Consider the following 25015-nt stretch of genomic DNA (forward strand, 5'->3'; position numbering starts at 1 on the left):
CTGCTTAAAAGTGAGGGGAAAAAAATCAAAACCATAGTGGAAAGGGAGACCTTGTTCTCCATGGAAGGGGACTGTGGGTGATTACTGCCTCTTTTTTTTTTTTTTTTTTTCCCTATAAAGGAAACACAGAATCCAGGAATAAAGAAAACCCAGCAAACTAAACTAGAGAGGAGAATATTTGGTTGTTATGTTCAGAAGAGAAGAGGGGCAACCAGGCCAGTCACACTTAATCTGATGACATTGGGAATTTTCCTGGAAAAACAATTACCGCATTGAGCGACTTGCTTCGAACTTTTTGACAGCCTGAGTTTGTTTTAATTGGCAGCTGAATGAGCAGCATTATTTATTAATGTGTAATGGATACTTTGGAGAGCATAACCCCCTTTTTCCTATCTGTGGCCATTTTATTGGCGGGATCCTCTGCGCACATTAGTTTTAATATTTAAACTCATTGGGAACACTTTTGCACGGAGATGAACAAGCTGCCCTGACAAATGGTTTGCTCTGGACTAACGAGCCCGGCTGAAGAGGCATTTGGTGGGGAGCAGGGTGTGTGTGTGTGTGTGTGTGTGTGTGTGTGTGTGTGTGTGTGTGTGTGTGGTGTGTGTGTGCTGGGGGGAGGCAGGAAGGTGGAGAAGCTTGGAGACAGGGCGGCTTGTCTGTCAGCTGTAACAAGATTTATTAGCAGTGTGTAAAAACACGTTTCAGCTTTTCCCCCTTGAACTATATATATATATATATATATATATATAGTTGTCAATGCGTGACATAACACAGGCCCCAATAATAGGGTCCACCCAGCCAGAAGGAACCGACGTCAGAACTAGAAAGCAAGAGGTCTGCTTAGAAATGGAGAGAATGAAACAATGGCAGAGGAGAGGACGTGTGAGAGCGGCCTTTGGCATGTAAAACAAGACATTATTCTTGAAGTGTCTTCCTGAAACTAGGGAGCAAAACTAGTTCTTCTGTTACCACATTGTGTTTGGCACACAGTAGGCATAAAGAATGTGTGGCCTGTAGAATCTGTGTGTGTGTGTGGGAACACCTGAATACGCTTCCATTTTTATATCATGCTAATTATGAACCAAGGCTGTGGTCCCTTTCATGTCTGTGGGAGGTAGGGGGCGGGGGTGGGGTGGGGGATAAGGAGTGTGAGTGGGTGGCAAGGGACCTCTTGCTTTTCTTTGTGTCTTTTTGGTAAAAGTCAACTTAATTCTATTTGTTGGAGAGATTAAGCGAGTACTATTAAGTTAAAAAGTATGCTAATAGAAAAACAATTAACAACTAACTTGCATCCCCTGGAGTCTCTTCTTTAGCGATTATCATCGGTTGCCAACTTCTAGGCCTTGTACTGAGTGAGAACACTGATGCTATGAGCGTATTAAAACAGTCCCCGCCGTCGGGGAGCTTTTATGATGTAGCTGGAGAGAAGACACACCATGCACACCTAAGTACACAGATTGTGTGTGCTCAGAACCAGAGCCAGATAAGAGCTTGTGAGAAGGACCGGACATTCATGCAGCTAACCAGTTCAGAGCAGGGAAATGGATGAACTGATCTTGGAAGATTAGTTCACATAGAGGGTTAAAAAAAGAGAGGGAGGGAGGGAGGGAGGGAGGGAGAGGGAGAGGGAGAGGGAGAGAGTGAGAGAGAGAGAGAGAGAGAGAGAGAGAGAGAGAGAGAGAGAGAGAGAGAGAGAGAGAACTCTTGTTGGAATAAGCAGCTGGACAAAGGTGTTAAATTCTGAAATCATGGTCTGAAATGTGTTCCTTCATATAACACCGTGTCTTAACTTCATCAAATTGTGACTTGCTAAATTCAATTTCGGAGGTGCTTGGATGCACTGCTTTTTAAGAGACGTGATGTAGCCCCATAAACCAACTAGTGGTATTTCCATAAAGATCCCTAGACCATTGAAATACTCAGTGAGTGGTGTCCCAAGGATACAGGTCAAATCCCAATCGTACTTCAGGGGAAAAAATTGTTTGTTCCCCTGGAGAAAAAATATGAGAGCTATAAAGCTATAACTCTCTCAGTCTCTATTTATTTATTTTATTCTTTTTTTCTTAGTTTTTCGAAGAGGGTTATCTCTGAGCAGCCCTACCTGTCCTGTAATTCACTATGTAGAGGAGGCTGTCCTCGAACCTGTAGATCTGCCTGCCTCTGCCTCCCAAGCGCTGGGATTAAAGGCATGCGCCACTACCGGCCAGCTGAGGGCAATAACTCTTAAGATTTACATTCCAGCACACCACATATGTATTACAAGCTGTTGTCACTATGATTCTTAGAACAGGCTAGTATGTTAGCTCCATTTTACTACTGGGTAAACAGAGGCACAAAGAGAGGCCACTTATCTTCCTATCGGTGGATGAAACAGGAATTAGATACAGACAGTCTGATTTCCGAGCCAGCGCTCTAGTAAACAGAGGCTAAGGAACAATAAAATCCCAAACCCTAAGCGCTCACACGTCACCCACCCCTCATAAAGTCCAGGCTTTTCTAAGAATTGATGTGACTGCTGGCCTCACAGCGGCATCCTTCTGCCTGATTTTAAATGCCTTCTCCAGCAAAGCTTCCGCTGAAAAGCTAAAGCAAACTAAAGGAGCGTTTAAGAACAACGTCCTTGCCTTGTATTTTTTTTTTTTTCCAATTACAAAACAGAGTTTAAAACAAAGACAATCTCCGAACCCCCATCCACAGAAATGATGTTCGAGTACCCAGCCGTGATCCGTTTGGGATGGCGAATCCCAAATCCGAGGGAACGGACTCGGAGCGTGGACTCGCGAGGAAGGGGTTAAGTGGCAGAAAGTTGGTCCCGGGGAGCCCGAAGCCACGGCGCCCGCGGACCGGCCCGCGAGGCTGCTGCCTGTAACAAGACGCCCGGCCCCCGCCCGCCACGGTCTCCGGAGATGGAGCCGAGCCAATCGGCGCCGGGGAGGACCGCGGTGCCGTCGGACCGAAAAGGGGGCGCGGAGCCGGGGCGGGGCCGGGGCGGGGCGCCGGCGGCCGAGGCGCCTGACAGGAGCGGAGCGCCCGCAAGCCGGCGGCGGGCGGGGTGGCGGGTGGCTGGGTGGCTGGGTGGCTGGGTGGCGGGGGCCGGGCGTGACGTAGCGTGGCCGGGGCGTTATCAGCTGCGGGGCGGCAGAGCGGAGCGGCGCGGGACGCGAGTGCGAGCGGCATGAGCGCTCGGCTGCGGTCCTAGCGCGAGCTGCTGCGCCCCCGGGGCTGGGCCGGGCTTCGGGGAGGTCATGAAGCCCGACGCCGCGCGCGAGCCCGAGCCGCTGACCCCGGCCGGGGCGCCGAGCCCGAGGGGCGCTGGCGGGAGAGGGGCGAGGCGGACACGGAGCGACAGCGCACCCGCGAGCGCCAGGAGGCCACGCTGGCGGGGCTGGCGGAGCTGGGCTACCTGCGGCAACGCCAGGAGCTGCTGGTGCGCGGCGCGCTGCGCTGCTCCGGGGCCGCGGGGACCGTGGCGCCGCGCGCCGGGGAGCTGCGGGGGGACGCGGCGCAGCGCAGCCGTCTGGAGGAGAAGTTCCTGGAGGAGAACATCTTGCTGCTCCGGAGGCAGTTGGTAAGGTGGTGGCCGGTGGCCGGGCGGGCGGGAGGGTGGGCTGGGGACCTCTGGCCGCGGGATCCCTGGCTGTGACGGGACCCCCCGCCTCGATTCCCCCTGACCCCTGGTGTCGCGGATGCCCCGGGGCGCGCGTGACTTCCACGCGTTGCTGGCGGATGCCTGCTTTGTGTCACCTGAGGAGCTGAGGACCTCGCGCGGATTGCGGGGAGGGGGGTGGCGGCTCTTCCCTTCCCTCCTGCATTTGGAATTCTTGGGAGTCCCTTGGTTCCAGCCTGAAAGTTAGGCTACTACGTGCCCCGGTTCCCAGAGGTTTGCAACCCCCACTTAAACTGCCATTTCACCTCGTGGTCTCCCTAGTGACTCCCCCTCCTCTGGGGGGGGGGGGGGACAAAAGCGAGGAGGGGGTTTGTGGCTTGGCTAACTGTCCAACGTTGAGTTTTACGGGTACGGCGAAGCTCCTGCTGGGAGCCGTGCCCCTCCCGGTGCTCTCCCCCCCCCCCCTTGCAAGTCTCCTTCGCCTGGGACGGTGCTTAGTTTTAAATAGAAGTCCTTTGTATAAGGCAGCTAAAACTAGATGCAAATACTGGCAATTTGGCCGGAGAGCGCTTGCCCCCTCCTCCCGGTCCGCCAGCTGTGCTTGGCGGTGGAGGTGGGAGAAGAGCGAACCTGCTCGCTGGGAGCATTTATCTTATTGGATTTCTGTCACTGTCTCGGTCATCCTGTGCAGTCTTCATTAACAAGGGAGAAAAAGAACTTTGGACCTTCATGGGCTGAGAACAGCTTTGGACGCCGCCTCAAAATAATGGCGGCAGCTTTGTTTCAAGTGACCTCAAAATGTAGTTTTGGAAACAGCCGAAAGAGTCTTCTCCCACCCTGTTATCTTAGACTACTGAAGCTAGATAATGGTCCTCTGAAAGTGATGCTGTGGGTTGTCACGTGTTTTCTTGTCTTGCCGTTTTCTAGATTATTTGTGTATTTATTGAGCATCAAAGTGCTTTTTACTTAATTCATTGTTTTCCTGATGAAATTCAAATGTTAGCACACAAGCATATGGCTTATGTCTCCCGGCCTTTAAAGTCGTAGAACACGAGCAAGGACTGGATATGTCCGTGTATCTCTTTTGCAAGGCTGTGTGCTGCTGAGGTTTGTGCAATGGCTGTTTTGGCATTTTTACTGTTTCTTTGGTGATAGAACAGAATAGTATGCACATGAATTTGAGCCAGCCCTTTCTGGTTGTGACTGGTCGTTCACATTTATTTCAGCATTGTCTTGTACAATAGCACCTTTTTGTCGCCCTGAATCTCCAGATTGTGAGTGGCACATTCCTATTGTCCGCTTCAGGGGAGCAAGGCCGTGTGTGAGGAGAATTCCACTGCAGTCAGTGTTTATGGTGCTGTTTTCATTTGTAGACTTGGCATTCTTGATTTGAACCAGATGCCTTTGGCGTTCTTCTGCTTTTCCTAGCAATAGGAAGCACTAGGTGGCAGTGTGAGTTAGCGCAACCAATCTGTCACCTTTGGAAACCCAAGCTGAGTTCAGATCTTGATGGGCTTTCCCTCGAGGGTTTTGGATTCTGCCAGCTCGCATTATACTTGGCACTGGCTATTAGTATTAATTTCTCGCTTTCAAAGGCCCTAAGACTGATTAAGCCCCACTAAGCAACTAATAGAAAACAAAATTCTGTAGGCCATGACATTTGGCCAGAAAACCTCACCTAAGAAAGATTATAGTGTATTGTAGGAAATCTGTTACTCTGTGACTTCAAGAGCCTGCTGTGAAGGATTTTCTTTAAACTGGCTGTACACCAGATGATTCAAAGTCTGTGCACATTCCTTGCCCTTTCCTATAAAAAGCCACAGTTTGTATAGATTAGTAAAAGCTAAGAGCAAGTTTTGTCCTTTCCTACAGTACTGGGCATTGAACAAGGGGCTAGTGCACACTAGTCAAGCTCTCTAGCCCTGAGCTACAGCTCAGTCGTATGTAGTTTTATTATTATTATTATTATTATTATTATTATTATTATTATTATTGTGTGTTTGGTGTGTGCAAATGAGTGCAGCTGTGTGCCCCTGCGTTCCTGTGGAGGTCAAAGGACAACTTTCCGGAGTTGGTTCTCTCCTTCCAGTGTGGGTTCAGGGGACTGAATGCAGGTCACCAGGCTTGAGCAGCAAGCTTTTTACCACTGGGGCATGTGCTGCGGGTCCTATGATCATTATTTTTAATGGACCAACTTTGTATCACCAAAAACTACGAGAGAGTTTAGAGATAGGGCCTGCCTTGCGTTCTCAAAGTGCTGATTTCAGATTACCCAGCAGCTTCTGATCTAGAAGGGCTTGGTGACCGTTTAGATGGGTGGCTTGAGTAGACTTGGCCATCCAGAGTGCCCATTTTCCTTTCTCTACTTCTTCCTGATCAGAATTGCTTGAGGAGAAGAGATGCCGGTTTATTGAATCAGTTGCAAGAACTTGACAAGCAGATAAGTGACCTGAGGCTGGATGTTGAAAAGACGTCTGAAGAGCCGCTGGAGACAGACAGCCGGCCTAGCTCAGGTGAGCCAGCAGGGCCCCTCAAGGGAAGCACACTAGCAAAGGGCTGAGGAGTTTGTTTCCAGTGTGGACACAGTTGAAGAGCAGCCTGGCATCCAGCTGCTGGAGAGGGAAATAAATTCAGTCTACACAATTTTCAATAATGAGATGGAGCTGCCCAATGTCCCCTGAGTCCAGAAAATACAAAGATCTATTCAGGGTTCTGGAAGAGCAAACAGACCTTCTTTGGAACCTGAGAAAGTCAGCTCTGGGCTAGAAAATGATCACTTCAGCTTCCTGAGGTCACTGCAGTTTCTTCTTTTTTTGAGCCATTTGGCTCCTTGAGTTTCTTTTTCTCTTAGAGTTACTTATCTATTTCCTTCAGGTTTGTTTGTTTGTTTTTTTGTAGCCCGGACTGACCCTGAATCCACTCTTGTCCTGCTTCAGCCTTCTGAGGGCTGGGATTATAGGCACGGGTCACCAAATCCAGAGACCTTAGTGACTCCTTCTGAAACATGATTGAAGTTGAGGTTCTTCAGATTTACACACCTTTAAAAGAGGACCAAAGAGGAGGATGAAGTAACTTTGAACCATACCCAGAGTTACATGGTTTTTGCCTTTTCTAAGGAATATTTGAAATAAAACCATATAACCAGGACCCTAAAATCCACAATATGTGTGAAACGCCCCCAACAACCTAAAACAAAGACCAGCTTTTCTTTTCTTTGGTTCCTTACCCTTTTGTCTTTTTAGATGGAAATGTGTATTATTGCTTAATATGATCTTAATTTCAACCCTCTTTTTACTCGTAGGGTTTTATGAGCTGAGTGACGGGGCTTCAGGATCCCTTTCTAATTCCTCTAACTCCGTGTTCAGCGAATGTTTGTCCAGCTGCCATTCCAGCACCTGCTTTTGCAACCCCTTGGAGGCAGCTTTGACGATCTCAGACGGTTGCCCCAAATCTGCAGGTAAGGATGTTTAGCACTGACAGAGATTTTAACTGGGAGAGGTCAGGGGTCTTTAAAGTTATGCAGCTTCAGCTGCTTTCTTGATAGGAAAACGGTTTGGTCAGCGTGCCACAGTTTACACGTAGAGCCTACACATTGATCTAGATCAACGTCTAGACTAATCAACTTGGGGTGCCATTTGGTCTTATATTATGGAATTAGAAGGACACTTTGCCTTTAGAGGAATTGTCCCCATATTAGAGACACTGGGCTCTGTTTCTTTGCTGTTTAATCCCTCCCTCCCCCTCTCACTCCTTTCTGATGCTGGTGATTGAATCCAGGTTCTTGCACATACTAAACACATACTATACAATCTGCAGCCCCATTTTTACATTCCTTTTTGTGTTTCTGGGGTACCCCTTGGCATGCTACCCGAGCTACTTCTCTGGCCCTTTATTTTCTTTTGAGAACTATCCTGGAACTCTTTTATTCTTTAAAGTACACATTAAGTTACATCCATCCGTCGAGCCAAGGGCTGTTGACACCCCAGGGAGCAGTGGCCCTGCCATGTTTCTCAGAATACCCCACATAGTGACATTCCCCATAATCTGTATGTTATAATTCTCCACCCCAGGCTTCAGAGAGCATCGTGACTTTGTCTTCTTTGAGTCCTCCCAACAGTTTTCAGGGTGCAGTTGTTAACCTTTGGGGTGCAGTTATGTATTAAGAAAATGAGAGCCTGGAGAGAGGGCTCAGCATTTCAGAGCGATTACTGCTCTTGCAGAGGACCTGGGTTCAGATCCCAGCACAACCATCTGTAACTCTTGTTCCAAGGGATCTGACGGCTCTTCTGACCTTTGCAGACTCCTGCACACATGTGGTACATATTCACACACTCAGGCATATACGCATAAAACTAAATGTTAGAAAAAGATGAAAAGGAGGCCAAGTAAGGTTATTTCAATGATTTAAGGCTATATAGTTGGGCACAGCAGGATACCAACTCAGGTCTAATTTATTCCAAGGGAATAATTCCTTTGGGTCTAATAATTTCAAGGGAATTCAGAAATGGTTAAATTCAACCATCTCATCTGATTTAAAAAAAAAAAAATGTGGCCTACCAGCCAGCAATTGCCAGAAGCTCGAACCTGCTGAATGGGAGTTGTCCCTGAAAGTCAGAACTCCCCCTTATTCCTGTTATATTTTGGTTAACTTAGAACAGCAGAGGAAATATGAGGATTAGAGCCGCGGGAGCAGCAGGAATGTGCCACTGTGCTCTAGGTTGCTCATCTGAGTACAAGGCTGACATTTTGAGTCCAGGCAAAGCAAACATCACACTGGACAGCTGAAGTTGCTAGCTGGTGAAGCCCTTGCATTTGTACAGTGTGTGTTATCAGCAGCAATCAACCATTTGGGATGAGTACAGAACTGTTATCTGGTATCTGGGCCTCAAGTTCATTGCTAATTGCTCCCCATCACTCTGCAGATCTGGTTTCAGAGGGAAACTTTATAACCCCATTAAAAGGCACTTTGGGCAGGTTTTTCTTGAAGACAGACTCCTAGCTCTTCCAAACACCACATCATTACATAATTGAGACCGTTGGGCCAAGCCTTGGGGCCGTTTGTTTCTACTCTAAGTCTAGAGGAAGATAAATGGAGACTCCTAGGCAGATGTGACTTTAAGGCAAAAAAGCAGGTTTAAGATACCAGGGGAGGGATGATGGGAAACAATGTCAGCTAGAGAGGTCTCCTTTTTCTTTTTTTTCCTGTCCTTTCTTTTCTTCAGAGGTCTTTGTCCTTCTTTCTTTCTGCATCTCCAGGCGCTCCTGCACCTGTCTCTCTTCCTGCTGGGATTATAGGTGCTCAGAACCACCCTTGGCTTTCCTTCTGTTAACAGGCTCTTTATTAGGGGTCCAGTAGGACAGACATGGCATTTTCATTAAACAAACAAACAAAAATACTCTTTACACATTTTATCATCCTTGAGTCTGGATTTTTGTTTTGTTTTTTCCTTCCAAGACTGCTAATTATTGAAGGTCATAAAGCTTTCCCCTAAACAATTAACACAGAATTTGATACATAGTAGGTTCTCACTATTTAAATTGATAGATTTAACAGAGGAAAACTAATTTCCCTAACTGAAGGTCATAAAAAGAATTTGTTATGTATTCCAAGTTAGAAACCAACATTTAACTAAGGGCTTTGTTTCATTGTATTTTGACATGTACATTTTTGAGATGAAAGAAATTTCTCCTTAAAAAAAAAGAATTATATATATATATATATATATATATATATATATATATATATATATATATATATATATATATGTGGGCCTGCATGTATGTATGTGCACCACATGTATAGTGTCCACAGAGGTCAGAAGAGGCATCAGATCCTCTAGAGCTGTTAGGGTGGCTAGTGGCCATGTGGGTGCTGAGAACTGAATCCAGGTCCTCTGAGAGAGCAGCAAACGCTCTTGTCTGCAGCCCAAGGAATTTATACTTTAAAACTGCTCTTTAAAAATCTTGCCAGAAATTCCTTATCCTATTAAAACTATTGTTTGTAGTGTCACTACTGAAGACACGGCAAATGTTATATTTTATTAGCTGTTAGTGTAATATGATCTGGGGACTGGAGAGAAGGCTTGATGGTTCAGAGTGTTCTTGTAGAGCACCCACTTTAGGTGGCTCCCAACTGCCTGTAACTCCAGCTTCAGAGGATCTGATGTCCTCTTCTCATTTCTGTAGGCACCTGTGCTCATGTGTGCTAACGTACACACACACACTTAAAAATAAAAAAGTTCCTTTAAAAAATATTTGAGGGGGCTGGAGAGATGGCTCAGCAGTTAAGAGCACTGGCTGGTCTTCCAGAGGACCCAGGTTCAATTCCCAGACCGACATGGCAGCTCACAGCTGTCTGGAACTCCAGTTCCAGGGGATCTGACACCTTCACACAGAGTATATACAGTCAAAACACCAGTGCACATTAAATAATAAATAAGTAAATCTTTTAAGAGGATTTGATCTTTTTTATTGATTTTTTTCAAAGGACAGTTATGTTTAAATAGATGCCACTAGGAATTAATTTTTAAAAAATTGCTTTTCTCTTTTTTTATTTTAAATAACTTATTTATTTTGTGTACATTGGTGTTTTAGTACCCTAGGACTGGAGTTAGAGACAGTTGTGAGCTGCCATGTGGTTGCTGGGAATTGAACCTGGGTCCTCTGGAAGAACAGTCAGTGCTCTTAATCACTGAGCCAACTCCCCAGCACCATGGAAAGAGTCTTTTTCTTTCTTTCTTTTTTTCTGGAGACTGGAGATGAGGACCTAACCCAGGTCCTTGCGCTTGCTAGGTAAGCGCTCTACCACTGAGCTAAAGCCCCAACCCTGCAAATTTTTTTTTCTGTTTTTTGTTTTTTTGAGACAGGGTTTCTCTGTGTAGCCTTTCCTGGATCTTGTTCCGTAGACCAGGCTGGCCTTGAACTCACAGAGATCCACCTGCCTCTGCCTCCTGAGTGCTGGAATTAAAGGTGTGTACCGCCCACCGCCCTGCTTTTTTTTTTTTTTTAAAGAAACACTTTCTTTTTAAAAAAAATATTTTATTAATATGTATTTATTATGTATACAGTATTCTGCCTGCATGTGTCTCTGCAGGCCAGAAGAGGGCACCAGATCTCATTACAGGTGGTTGAGAGCCACCATGTGGTTGCTGGGAATTGAACTCAGGACCTCTGGAAGAGCAATCAGTGAGGAAGAGATATCAGTGAGTGCTCTTAACCACTGAGCCATCTCTCCAGCCCTGGAATCAAGTTTTAAGAAAATACAAAATGAGGAGAAAGTTCATAGCAAGTATAGTTCATCTTAAGTATTTTAAAGAGAAACGAGAGAAGGGGGAGCAGATCAGAAAAAGGACTACACACACACACACACACACACACACACACACACACACACACACACACTTCTATAGTTACTGGAAACAGAGAAGAAAGTAACCATTGCTTGCCCCTCACCACACTGGAAGGCTGTTAGATTTTGGTGTACTTTTCTTCAGTTTCTTTACATAGGTATCTTGAAAATTATACTGACTTACACCATGACTTTTGCTAAGGTTTACGAAGTGTTTCCTTACATTATTCAGTAGTTTCAAAGCATTATACATGGCTAACTATTTTTGTTAAAGACATGATAGTTTGTCAAAATTGTTGACTATTTTTTGCCTTCATTCAGTAAGCCATGAACTTCATGTAAACTTGTAGGAGGGTTAGTGTGGAGTATTTCTCAATCCTTTGGTATTCGTCCTTTGCCTGTTTCTCTTAGTAAAATTTGGCCAGTCAAGTTGGCTCTACCAATTCATTTCTTCAGTGTCCCTTTACGTGTTTTTCAGATCTCATAGGATGGTTGGAATGTAAAGGCGGCCACTGTGAAGACCAGGCCTTAGGGGGAGTTTGCAGTTCCCCCTCCACACCACAATTTAATTCCCTTGATGTCATTGCAGATGTGAATCCTAAATACCAGTGTGATCTTGTGTCTAAAAACGGCAATGATGTCTATCGATATCCCAGTCCACTTCATGCTGTGGCTGTGCAGAGCCCAATGTTTCTCCTCTGTCTGACGGGCAACTCTCTGAGGGAAGAGGAGGGGCTTGGGAACCATGCCAGTGACCTTTGCGTCGGGTCAGAACTGAATGCCATCAAGACTGACGATTCCTTGCCATCTCCGAGCAGTTTGTGGCCGACTTCCCATCCTTCTTCATCCAGTAAGAAAATGGACGGCTACATTCTGAGCCTGGTCCAGAAGAAAACACACCCGGTAAGGACCAACAAACCTAGAACCAGTGTGAACGCGGATCCTACCAAGGGGCTTTTGAGGAACGGCAGTGTGTGTGTCCGGGCCCCTGGCGGTGTCCCACAGGGCAGTGGTGTGAACCTTAAGAATGCGACACCGATGATGATGTGTCTGCCCTCGGGGGGAATGTCCTCTTTGGAAAACGGGCCATTCTCCCCACCGAAGCAGAGGTCAAAAGACTCCAAGCTGGAGCAGCTGGAGAGCAAGAGGCTGGCTCCGCCGCCGGAGGGCTGCTCGGTGGAACCCCAAAGCAAGCATCTGCCCAAACCCTCCAAGGCAGCCCCTCCAGAACTCGCAAGGTGTCCTGCAGCGGTGGGGCTGGCGGAATCGCCGAAGGAAAGCCACCAGGTCCCGGCGGGTTCTCCGAAAACAAGTCCCGCCAGAGGCCCCGCCGCCCCGGGGGAGAGCAAAGCCCCGCCGCAGCCCCCGAAAAAGATGCCGCCGAAGAGCGGCCTGCCGACCTTGGACTTCAAAAGCGAGGGCTCGACTCCGAGCCTCGAAGATGGGCCTCTGGTGAAAGCACATTTCATCCCGGGGCAGCAGCCGCCGCCGCCGCTGCAGCAGCTGCAGCCGCAGCATCAGCAGCCGCCGCCGGCGGGCGCCAGGCCCCACCGCCCACACCGGCACCCGGGCGTCGCCAGGGGCGCCGCCCTGAAGGCCCGCGGCCCCGCAGCCCCGGAGCACGGCCTGCCCACCGTGCGGGAGAAGACGCGGGCGGCGGGCAAGAAGTGCCGCTTCCCCGACGACTCGGAGACGAACCGGAGACTCAGGAAGGCCTCCTCCAAGGCCAGGCGCGGTGGGACGCCCGACGCCGGCCTTCCCGGCAGGACCGGCGGCGGCGGCGGCGGCGCGGGCGGCGCTCGGGCGGGCGGCCCTCGGGCGCACGCGCACGCGCACGGGCGGGAGCCGGTGGTGGCCAAGCCGAAGCACAAGCGGACCGACTACCGGCGGTGGAAGCCGTCGGCCGAGGTCTCGTACGAGGAGGCCCTGCGGCGGGCGCGGCGGGGCCGGCGGGAGCCCGCGGGCGCCTACCCGGTGGCCGTGGCGCTGCCCTACGCCAGCCCCTACGCCTACGTGGCCAGCGACTCCGAGTACTCGGCCGAGTGCGAGTCGCTCTTCCACTCCACGGTGGTGGACACGAGCGAGGACGAGCAGAGCAACTACACCACCAACTGCTTCGGCGACAGCGAGTCGAGCGTGAGCGAGGGCGAGTTCGTGGGCGAGAGCACCACCACCAGCGACTCCGAGGAGAGCGGGGGTCTGATCTGGTCGCAGTTCGTCCAGACCCTCCCCCTGCAGACGGTCACGGCCCCAGAGCTGCACGCCTGCCCCAGGAAGACCTTTGTCAAGATCAAGGCTTCGCATAACCTCAAGAAGAAGATCCTCCGCTTCCGGTCTGGCTCCTTGAAACTGATGACGACCGTCTGAGTAGCTGGTGGAGCGAGCGTCTTACATTCCTCCCCCCTCCCCAAACCCCCAAGTCTCTGAAAACAAAAGAAAAAAAAAAAAGGTGGTGTCTTAATATTTGTGTCCGACTTCAATGGGATACTTACCTTTTATTAGGATAAGCCCAAGATAAATTCTGTCTCATCGTCATGTATGGACGCTTAGTGCCTTTAACGGAAGGTGAAGGATGTATCGCTTAGTTAGAAGTAAATATTGAGGTCTTAATGGTGGTGATAGTGAATGAATTTTGATTATCGGCTGTTTTTGGGGGCTTCTATTGTCCGAGCGTCTAGCAAAGTACAGGTTTTTGATGTTCAGGTTTTATTTGGATGAGACCTTTTGTTTCCAAGGTCCGTGGGTGGGATTTTTTAAGATATGAACTCGCTCCTTGATTCTTTAGGGCTGTGTCCCTGAAAGGGCTTTCCAGTTGAGGGGCATTGCATAAAATTGCATAGTATAGGTTAAAAAAAAAAAAAAGGTCATTGCTTTCGCTAAATTTTTTTTTAAATAGTCAACACTTCTCAGAGGTCTCCTCATCCCGTTTTCTTCTCAGAAGTACGCTTTTTACTGTAGGATTTAGAACTTGTAGAGCGGACTGTAGATCTGGAGGTGGCAACCAGGATAGAGAAACTGACAGTACCTTAAAGGGATTCACAAAAACCTTTGCCACATGCTGTGCCCCAGCCTTTGTTACAGTAACCCTCTTGGGCCATATATCCAGCAGTTTTTGATGCCTTTCTGCTTCTAACTTGTCGCCAACACAACCGTTTGTCCCTTAGAGGACTTGCCTTGGAGATAAAATGTTGGTCCTTTGGTGCAAAGACATTTACCCCTCATGGGCATGACTCCAAGCCCAAAACTGCTCACCGAGCACTGTGCCACCTAAGCTCAGGCCTAAACAGCAGTGCATTCCAATCCTCATTGGGCCACTGACTTATTTAGAAGGGCTTTAAATTTTTTAAGAAGTTTTTGGTAAACAGTATTGTGTAAAATAGCCTTTTTAAAATGCCAATATATGCATGTTCTATGCATGAGTAGTAGTTGTTTGGATTCCTGTTTTGATATTCCTGTTGTTGGATTACTGTATGATATAAGCAGTATGTGTTTTTATATATATCATTGTGTAAATTTAATATAACACATTATATGCTGTACTAAATGATTTGTTTTTATTGCTGTTAACTTTGTTATTTGTTATAAAAACCAGATGTTTACACCTATAAATCTTGTGCTGGCTATTGGTGTTATTTTTGAGATTTATATTAGACTTGTTCTAGCAGTAGACTATTATTTGCAATAATTAATATAGGTTTTACTGTGCCCAAAGAGGATAGTGAATAGGCCAATTTTGAAAAGCAAATGACTTTAAAACTATTTTTATTAGGTTCATGTTATTTTATTTTATGTGAGTATTTTGCCTGCATGTGTGCATGTGGACCATGTGTGTGGTTAGTGCCTGTTGGTGTGTGGTTGGTCATAAGAGGGCGCTAGATCCTGTGGACTGGAGTTACAGATGGTTGTAAACCATTCTGTGGGTGCTGGGAATCAAACCTGGGTCCTTCGAAAGAGCAACAAGTACTCATAAGCGGTGAGCCAACTCTCTGGCCACCCCCTCCCCCGCCCCAACCATTTCTTTAGATATAGTCTAGGTATTTTAAAAGTTAAGGTAAATCTTGCTATCTACCTTTTTTTTCCTCCTTTTTTCTTTTCTTTGTTTTTTTCTGAGACAGGGTCTCACTGTAGCCCAGGCTGACCTTGAATTCTCACAGTCCTCTTCATAAGTCACTTGGGTACTTACAGATGTGTACCACCATGCCCCATTTTAGATGACTTGGGGAAAGTTTTGGGAAGAATCCACCCCCAAGTTTTTATTACATTTTCAAAAAACATGGAAAATTGAAAGGACAATACAGTAAACAAATGTGAAGTCAGCACCCAACTTCAAAAGTTAGAGCATTTTTGCCATGCTTGCTTTATCTCTGTGTATGAGGCCAGAGTGCTGCTTTTGTAGGCCAAAGCCACATGGCAACCCTACCATCTCCCTACCACACGCTGCTGCTTTACTTATTAGACAGCCTCACTATGCAGCTTCGGCTGGCCTGAAACTCCCTATCCAGAATAGATTGGCCTTTCAACTCACAGAAATCTACCTGCCTCTACCTCCAGAGTTCTGGGATCAAAGGTATGCACCATCATGCCCAGCCTGCTACATTAAAGTGTATTTTAGGAGTGGTCTTTTCTCTCTTAAAAACTCAGGGATGCATTTCCTAAAAGCAGGAAGAATTTCTGGTATAATGATATCACGATCACTCTTGAAATAATAGGAACTCATCAGATGTTTGTATCGATGTGCTGCTTTTAAAATTTTAATTCTTTGGCATTTTGAGAGAAGATGTAATCATCTCTGGGCTGGCTTCAATCATTATAACCCAGATTGGCTTTGAGCTCAGTTCTGTTTCTGTCTCCTCACTTCCGGGATTACAGATGTGCATCGCGACACCTGGCCTATCTCAATAACTTTTAAAGAGATTCCTACTCTCTTCCATTTGCAACCAGGAGTCAACTGATGTTGCACGTTGTCGTTGGTTGTAGGTTTCTAGTCTTCTTAGTTTAGAATGGTATACACATATTTAAAAAATGGCAGTAGCTTTTTAAAAATTGGCATAATTGCCTTAAAGAAAGAGCCCACTCTCTAGATTTGTTGTTTTCTTCTACTGTATTGTAACATCTAGCCCCATACTTCCTGTAAGCAAACCGAGGCTTGTGTTAAAGTATTCTTGGCAAGATTTCACTAGGGGTGTTGTGTACTTTTATCGGCTCACATCAAAGAGACATCCGTCCACACCTTTATTAATGAACAGAATAGTGATCCTTAGGTTGAGTTGGTGCACATGGATGCCTCTGTTATAAAATTACGTTTACTTTGCAAATGGTTAGCATTTGTGGGAGATTCTTTAGTGCTGTTTGGATTCATCATCCCTCAAATTCCACTTCGGGGGTTTCAGTGTACCTTGCGGATCCTTGCCTGAGTTACTGCCTTGATACAAAAGGAAATGTTGGTTTTCTAAGAAGTGTTTCTTTTTCTTCACTGATGTTCTAAGAAAGAGCTTACCTCACACTTCTGCCTTTCCTGTTGAATACTGCAGTGATTAATTTTGTGTATGTGTGCATGCATGTATACCAGGGTTCATGTTTGAAGGTCAGAGGACAACTTGCAGAAGTTGATTCTCTTCTTCCACCAAGGGGATCATAGGGACCAAACTCAGGTCATCAGATTTGGCTGCAAAGCCCATTTGCCCACTGAGCCAATTGGTGGCCCCAAAATTCATTTTGCAATTGCTAGATTTCAGATGCTAATTGTAATGCAAAAACAACAAAAATCCCTGAACTATCCATTTAAAAATAAGGTCTTAAAAAGTATCGTTTTTTTTTCCTTCATTAAATCTCTCTGTCAGCAAGGTCTTCGTCTTTATAATATAGCAAATTATTTTTCTGTGGATTATAAAATTCACATCTTAGCAAGTGTCTTTTCTTCGCAAGACCCTTTTAAAAATGAACTCATAACAATCTTTTAGGCTAGCATACAAAATAGTAGGCCTCATCATGGCATCTTCATATATAAGTAAGCAAGACATCTTTTTATTTTTTTTTAATTTTTAATTTTTATTTTATTTTATTTTACAATACCATTCAGTTCTACATATCAGCCACGGGTTCCCCTATTCTCCCCCTCCCACCCCCTCCCCTTACTCCCAGCCTACCCCACATTCCCACCTCCTTCAGGGCAAATCCTCCCCCGAGGACTGCGATCAACCTGGTAGACTCAGTCCAGGCAGGTCCAGTCCCTTCCTCCCAGACTGAGCCAAGCATCCCTGCATAAGCTCCAGGTTTCAAACAGCCAACTCATGCAATGAGCACAGGACTTGGTCCCACTGCCTAGTTGCCTCCCAAACTGATCAAGCCAATCAACTGTCTGACCTATTCAGAGGGCCTGATCCAGCTGGGGGCCCCTCAGCCTTTGGTTCATAGTTCATGTGTTTCCATTCATTTGGCTATTTTTTTTTCAATAATTGAGTAAAACCGAAATTTATTATAAGCCACAGTCGTCCTAGGTACCTCCATGCTATATATATAGCCTCCATGGTTCTATGGGTTGTGGTCTGATTGTTCTTTATTTTATATCTAGAATCCACTTATGAGTGAGTACATACCATGACTGTCTTTCTGGGTTTGGGTTACCACACTCAGGATGATTTTTTCTAGTTCTTTTTATTTTTTAAATGACATTTTAGCTAATTCTTCCAAGTGTCTTGGAGTTGCTAGTTTTTTTCTATTCATATGTTCTTACGTGCAGCTTGTCAATCTGCTTTGAATAGTGTTTCATGATTACCTGACTAGCCCTGAGCCGAGCACCAGGCATGGGGTGGGCTATTGCTTCTGATGTGATCTAATCTTGTTGGCACAGGACCATAAATGACATTATAAGGTACCTGTGACCTGCAGTCAGTTCTTCAGTCATTCCCAAGGTAGAGGGGACACTTCCTGAAAACCAGTTTAGTAACTGCCTTGGAGATGATGGCCCCAAACAGAGAGAAGCAGGAAAGACAGATCATCGAAGAGCTCTGGGTTTGTCCCCCTGGTCCAGTGCTCGGTTATCCAAGTGACCAGGGGCTGTCCCACAGTTACAAAATGGGGTTTTGTCCATTATTTTCAGTGGTAAAAATCTCTGCTACTGTTACAAACAGAAAACTTCTTTAGAATATCCCCTTATCTTTAAAAGTTACAAATGCTCATTGTAAAGATCAAAGTAGCCAAACAATTCATACACAATAATAAAAACCATCTTTAATTTTCCCTCAATCCTACACTTGGATAAGTTGGAATGTCTATCTCCATAAACACTGTTACATACAACATACACATACAAATACATTACTTGGTCCTTTTTAATAAGAAATGAAGTCTCCAGCTACATGTTATTTTATCAGTTGCATCTTTGATTCTGTGGATCGCTGTGACAGACGTCACTATCTCTTCTTTCTAATGGTTTGAGTGAGATGTCCCCCACAGTCTGAGGCATTTGAATACTTGGTCCCAGTTGGTGTAACTTGTGTACTGGGGTAGGTGTAGGAGGTGTGGTCTTAGAGTAGGTGTAGGAGGTGTGGTCTTAGAGTAGGACTATGCCAGGGGCTTCTTTTTTTTTTTTTTTTCCTTTTATTTTATTTTACAATACTATTCAGTTCTACATATCAGCCACAGGTTCCCCTGTTCTCCCCCTCCCACCCCTCCCTTTACCCCAGCCCACCCCCCATTCCCACCTCCTCTAGGGCAAATCCTCCCCGAGGACTGCGATCAACCTGGTAGACTCAGTCCAGGCAGGTCCAGTCCCTTCCTCCCAGACTGAGCCAAGTGTCCCTGCATAAGCTCCAGGTTTCAAACAGCCAACTCATGCAATGAGCACAGGACTCAGTCCCACTGCCTAGTTGCCTCCCAAACAGATCAAGCCAATCAACTGTCTCACCTATTCAGAGGGCCTGATCCAGCTGGGGGCCCCTCAGCCTTTGGTTTATAGTTCATGTGTTTCCATTCATTTGGCTATTTTTTTTCAATAATTGAGTAAAACCGAAATTTATTATAAGCCACAGTCGTCCTAGGGACCTCCACGCTATATATATAGCTTCCATGGTTCTATGTTGTGGTCTGATTGTTCTTTATTTTATATCTAGAATCCACTTATGAGTGAGTACATACCATGACTGTCTTTCTGGGTTTGGGTTACCACACTCAGGATGGTTTTTTCTAGTTCCATCCATTTGCCTGCAATTTTCATGCTTTCATTGTTTTTCTCTGTTGAGTAGTACTCCATTGTGTATATGTACCACATTTTTTCCATCCATTCTTCCATTGACGGGCATCTAGGTTGTTTCCAGGTTCTGGCTATTACAAATAGTGCTGCTATGAACATAGCTGAGCATGTATTTTTATGGTATGAATCAGCATTCCTTGGGTATATGCCCAAGAGTGGGATGGCTGGGTCTTGAGGTAGTTCGATTCCTAATTTTCTGAGAAACTGCCATACTGATTTCCAGTGGTTGTACAAGTTTACATTCCCACCAACAGTGGAGGAGTGTTCCCTTTGCTCCACATCCTCTCCAACATTGACTGTCATTGGTGTTTTTGATCGTAGCCATTCTGGCAGATGTAAGGTGGTATCTCAGAGTTGTTTTGATTTGCATTTCTCTAATGATTAAGGGTGTTGAGCATTTCTTTAAATGTCTTTCAGCCATTTGTGATTCTTGTTTTGTGAATTCTCTGTTTAGTTCTTTAGCCCATTTTTTAATTGGACTGTTCAGTATTTTGATGTCTAGTTTCTTGAGTTCTTTTTTTTTTTTTTTTTTTTTTTTTTTTTTGGTTTTTCGAGACAGGGTTTCTCTGTGTAGCTTTGCGCCTTTCCTGGAACTCACTTGGTAGCCCAGGCTGGCCTCGAACTCACAGAGATCCACCTGGCTCTGCCTCCCGAGTGCTGGGATTAAAGGCGTGCGCCACCACCGCCCGGCATTTCTTGAGTTCTTTATATACTGTGGAGATCAATCCTCTGTCAGATATGTGGTTGGTGAAGATCTTTTCCCATTCTGTTGGCTGTCTTTTTGTCTTATTGACTGTGTCTTTTGCCCTGCAAAAGCTTCTCAATTTCAAGAGGTCCCATTTATTAATTGTTGTGCTCAGGGTCTGTGCTGTTGGTGTTTTATTTAGGAAATGGTCTCTGGTGCCAATGCATTCAAGAGTGCTTCCTACTTTCTTTTCTATTAAGTTTAGTGTAACTGGATTTATGTTCAGGTCTTTGATCCACTTGAACTTGAGTTTTGTGCATGGTGACAGATATGGATCTATTTGTAATCTTTTACATATTGACATCCAATTATGCCAGCACCATTTGTTGAAGATACTTTCTTTTTTCCATTGTATAGTTTTGGCTCCTTTGTCAAAAACCAGGTGTTCATATGTGCATGGATTAATGTCAGGATCTTCAATTTGATCCCATTGGTCCGTATGTCGGTTTTTATACCAGTACCAAGCTGTTTTTATTACTATAGCTCTATAGTAGAGTTTGAGGTCAGGGATGGTGATGCCTCCAAAGGTTGCTTTATCATATAGGATTCTTTTAGCTATCCTGGGTCTTTTGTTTTTCCATATGAAGTTGAGTATTTTTCTTTCCAAGTCTGTGAAGAATTGTGTTGGGATTTTGATGGGGATTGCATTGAATCTGTAGATTGCTTTTGGTAAGATTGCCATTTTTACTGTGTTAATCCTGAGGTTTCAAAGGCCAGGCGTTAGCTACTTTGAGTTTACGCTCGATGCTTTTTGCTTGTGCTCTGAGATGTGAGCTCTCAGCTCTTCCAACCACGGTGCCTGCCAGAATGCGGCCACACTTCTCCACCGGGATGGCGATAGATCTGTCTTTCTGGAACCCGAAGCCCAGATAGACCCTTCCTTAAGTTGCCGTGGTGACAGTGTTTTGTCACAGTCATAGAAAAGTAACCAAGGCAAATGGCTTTCCAAATATTTTTCTTTTTTGGTTTTTGTTTTTTTGAGACAGGGTTTCTCTGTGTAGCCCTGGCTGTCCTGGCACTCACTCTGTAGACCAGGCTGGCCTTGAACTTGGAGATCTACCTGCCTCTCGAGTGCTGGGATTAAAGGCTTGCACCACCATTGCCTTGCTCCAAGTTGTTTTTTTTTTTTTTTTTCAGTGAAGAAAAAGGCATCTGATTTTATGGATTTCTTGGGTTTGCCCAGCTTAGAAAAAATTTAGTACTCAGCCACAAAGTGCTACTCAAGTGTTATTCATTTGCACACGATGCTTTTCTGGTTCTTTGGTGGAGTGTGTTATTTTGTGCTGTGAGCTCACTTTTAGTGACCAAAGGCATTCTGTGAGGCTTGGGTAAGGCTTTAGCCACACCAAGATTTTGTTTTTTCAGGTCAAGTGTCTTGGGAATATTTCCAGACTGGAACACTCTAAATGAATTTATCTACTTTGGAGTTCTCTGGCAACAGAGATGAATTCAAATCCTACATCCATAGGTGGCTAGGCTGTGTTCTCAAAATGATCTTTTCCCAAGGCAACCTTTCTATTTTCCTCTGGGACCAGCGAGTGTGATTTATTCTTCCTGTTTTCACTTTGGTCTTTTCATCAAGAGCACAGCCCTTTCATGATGTCAGGGATATGGGGACACCTCAGTTCTAGATTCTGAATGACTGTCAAAACGAAAGCGCTTGGCTGGGGAAATGGCGTAGTCGCCATAGGAATCCGGTGAAAAAGCTGGGCATGGTGGTGTGTATTTGTAATCCCAGGGCTGGGGGTGTGGAGACAGGTGGATCCTCAGGGCTCGCTAACTTGATGAGTTCCAGGCCAATGAGAGACCATATCACAAAGAAGAAATCTTCAAGCTCCCATATGCACAGACACACACAGAGACACACAGAGACACAGATACAGAAACACACACAAATATATAACAAATATATATATATATATATATATATATATATATAACAATTCCCTGTGCTTATTTAACTAATAACCCCTCCCTCTCCTCTCAGGTGTACACTAAACTATATGTTTAAGAAGATGTTTGTTAATGGCTTATCCATCTTTTCTGAATGTTTTATACACATAACTGGTTTTTTTTTTGTCTATTAGAAATAGAAATCATAGTGCCCCCATTGCTTTTATCAATAAATTGGGTCTTTGGATTCTTTTTTGAGACAGGATCTCATTATGTAATCCAAACGGGCCTTGAACTTGTGATCCTCCTGCCTCAGCCTTAGAAGTGTTGGGGACTGTAGAGTGGTACCAGCAGGCTCAGCACACACAGGCCTTTCCGTGGCCCGGTGGCTTTGTTGAAGTTTCTAGAAACTGCAAAAATGTCTTCTAAGCTGGCTGTGCACCGTCCAGCCCTGCCAGCGGCACCTGAGCGTTTGGGTTGCTTTGCGTCCTTGTCAGGACTGGGCATGCTCAGTCATTTTAATTTTCGCCAAGCCGGTGAATGTGCAATGCCATTTCCCTGTGGTTTTAATTTGCATATCCCTGATGACTAACAATGCTTGAGGATTTTTTCATGTGTCTGTTCAAATATTTTGTCTATTTGAACAATTGAGTTGCTTGGCTTCTTAAGCTGTAAGAATTCTCCGCAGAAGCCTTTTGATACATGCTGTGGGGTTTTTTTTTTTCTTCCTTCAGTCTGTGGCTTACCTTCTACTTTCCTCTTTTTTTCTTTTAACCCTCATGCTGGGAATCAGACTCAGGGCCCTTCTGCATGCTGGACACATATGTTCTAATGCTGAGCTACATTTGCAGCCTGGTGTGTGTGTGTGTGTGTGTGTGTGTGTGTGTGTGTGTGTGTGTGCTAAGACAGAAACTGTTCATCTAGGCTTACAGTTCAGAGGGACACAGTTGTGTGTGTGTTGTGTAGGTGTATGTTGTATGTACTATGTGTGTGTTGTGTGTGTTGTATGTGTGTTGTGTGTGTGTGTTGGGGTGGGGTTGGACATATGGACATATGACTACAGAGGTCAGAGGTGTTGGATCCCTCTGGAACTGGAGTTACAGACAGTTGTGAGCCACCCAACATGGGTGCTGGGAACTGAACCTGGGTCCTCTGCAAGAGTAGGAAGTGCTCTTAGCACGGAGCCATCTCTGCAGCCTCTGCCATTTACTTTTTAAATAGTATCTTAGAACAAAAGTTTTAACCCTTGATTCAGGCTACTTTTCTATTGTTTCTTTTATTGTTCGTAATTTGAAGTCCTGCTTAGGAAACCTTTGCCTAATCCAATGTTGTGAAGATTTTTTCTAGAAAGTACGTTGTTTTCAGCGTACATGTAAGTCAGAGATGGTGAGTGCCCGAAGTGAGGGAAGAGTAGACGCTGAGTTCTCCAGAAGAGTGGGTCATCTAGGCTTCCATGTTTTATACCAGGTTGGAGTCAAACCCAGGTCTTTGTGCATCAGGCAAGCACTCGACCAACTGTGCCCCATCATAGTGTTTTTCTATGTTTTAGGATATTTGTTGATATTGTGAATGCTTTAAAAGTATTATTTTCCAAGTAACTGATGTTTTGTTTCTATAATTTGTTTATCTTTATTTTATTTGCATTGGTGTTTTGCTGCATGCAGACAGACTGTGTGAGGGTGTCAGATCTTGGAGTTACAGATAGTTGTGAGCTGCCATGTAGGTGCAGGGACTTGAACCCAGGTCCTCTGGGAAAGCAGTCAGTGCTCTTAACCACTGAGCCATCCTTCCAGCTCCGTAACTGATGTTTTTACATCAACTTTGAGCCAACACTTTGCTAACTACTTCTAGTAATTACTTTGTAAAAGTTACCTTTGATATTATCTTTAAGGTCTCTGCTACCAGGGAAATTAGGGGCTTTGTGCGCTCTTAGTCTCTTTAATAATTTAGAACTGAACTCTGAAGGAAGTTCAAGGACGATTTTATGAGAGTTTGAAACAAAAGCAACAGGCCGGCCCAAGGTGAATCTCAGTAGCTCTTGTAAGGCGGGAGAGGGAGACAGAAAAACAGCATGTTCTTTTGAGTTAGGGCCCAAGAAAACAGGCAGATCCGTTCATGGGAGCTGTAAAGAGGGTGAGGTGGTGGTGAGGGGTGGTGGTGTGGGGTGGGGTGAGGGGTGGTGGTGAGGGGTGGGGTGAGGGGTGGGGATATCTTCAGAGAAACAGTGAGGAAATCCAGAGTGTCAAAGTATGCATGCTTAGGCTTTTGGGCAGCATCCAGAGAAGAGAATGAAGGGGAAGAAAGTAAAGATTTTGAGTCAGAAAAGTAAGGCGGCCCCACCCAGCTGCGTGGTAGCAGTGCTAAGGAGCGACGTCGGGGGAGGGACCTGTGGGAAGGATATGTATGCCGTCTCATTAAGCGAACACTGCTCTTCCATGTTCCATGCCCTCAGCTTTCCTGAGGCCTGCTCTCCTGGCTGGGTGACCGACCTGCCGGCCCAGCGGGATTGACGCTCACGGGCAGACAACAGCATGCGATGATGTGCCAGCCTTCAGAGCAAAGCAGACGGCCCTTCTCCACTGAGGGCCGGAGCTGGAACTCAGCTTTCGTCCTTTTATCCAGGAGAGAGCGTGTTTCCCTCAACGGGCCTCAGCAAAGCCTCCACCTTTTCCTTTAGTATTTTATACTCCGATTGTTAGGATTCTGCCGCTCCTCCAGGGGCGCAGCCAAGCAAGGGGCCTTAGGTCTTACGTCATCCGTGCGCTGCATGGCGTAAGCCCCCATGCAGCATGTGCAGGGAAATCTGTAAAAAGCTGGTCACAGACTCCTCCCTTCTTCTTCTGCTCCTCCGCCCCCACTCCCTGCACATGTCTTCCACAGGCCTGGTCACTCTCTTCTGCCCCCTCTCCCCTAAAGCTCGGATACTGGGTTTTGTCGTGCCTCGTGACCTTTCTCACACAGTAGCAAGCGCCACATTTAAAACCAGCACTGGTGTTGCTCTTTCTAGGAGAGAGCAGGTGGGGTTCAAAGTCAGCCTCGAGGGAGAGGTCCATTCTCGATGGCCTCCAAGGCACTCATCCCTAACCAGCTATCCGATAGTCTAGAGCCTTTACCCAAAATCTTCCCAACCCCTTTCCTCTTATTTATTTGAGACATGATCTCACCGTG

General features: G+C 45.8%; 1 protein-coding gene across 1 annotated transcript; it reads left to right on the plus strand.

Moving 5' to 3' along the window:
• The first annotated feature begins 3143 nt into the window (after positions 1-3143).
• On the plus strand, positions 3144-14563 carry Dact1 (dishevelled binding antagonist of beta catenin 1). Its single transcript, XM_028858362.2, is given in 5 exon segments — positions 3144-3282; positions 3285-3571; positions 5991-6123; positions 6912-7067; positions 11548-14563. Coding segments are annotated over 5 exon segments (2388 nt in total). The 5' UTR covers positions 3144-3248; the 3' UTR covers positions 13326-14563.
• The last annotated feature ends 10452 nt before the right edge of the window (positions 14564-25015 follow it).

Source organism: Peromyscus leucopus, chromosome 14, assembly GCF_004664715.2.
Source record: "Peromyscus leucopus breed LL Stock chromosome 14, UCI_PerLeu_2.1, whole genome shotgun sequence".
NCBI classification, from domain to species: domain Eukaryota; kingdom Metazoa; phylum Chordata; class Mammalia; order Rodentia; family Cricetidae; genus Peromyscus; species Peromyscus leucopus.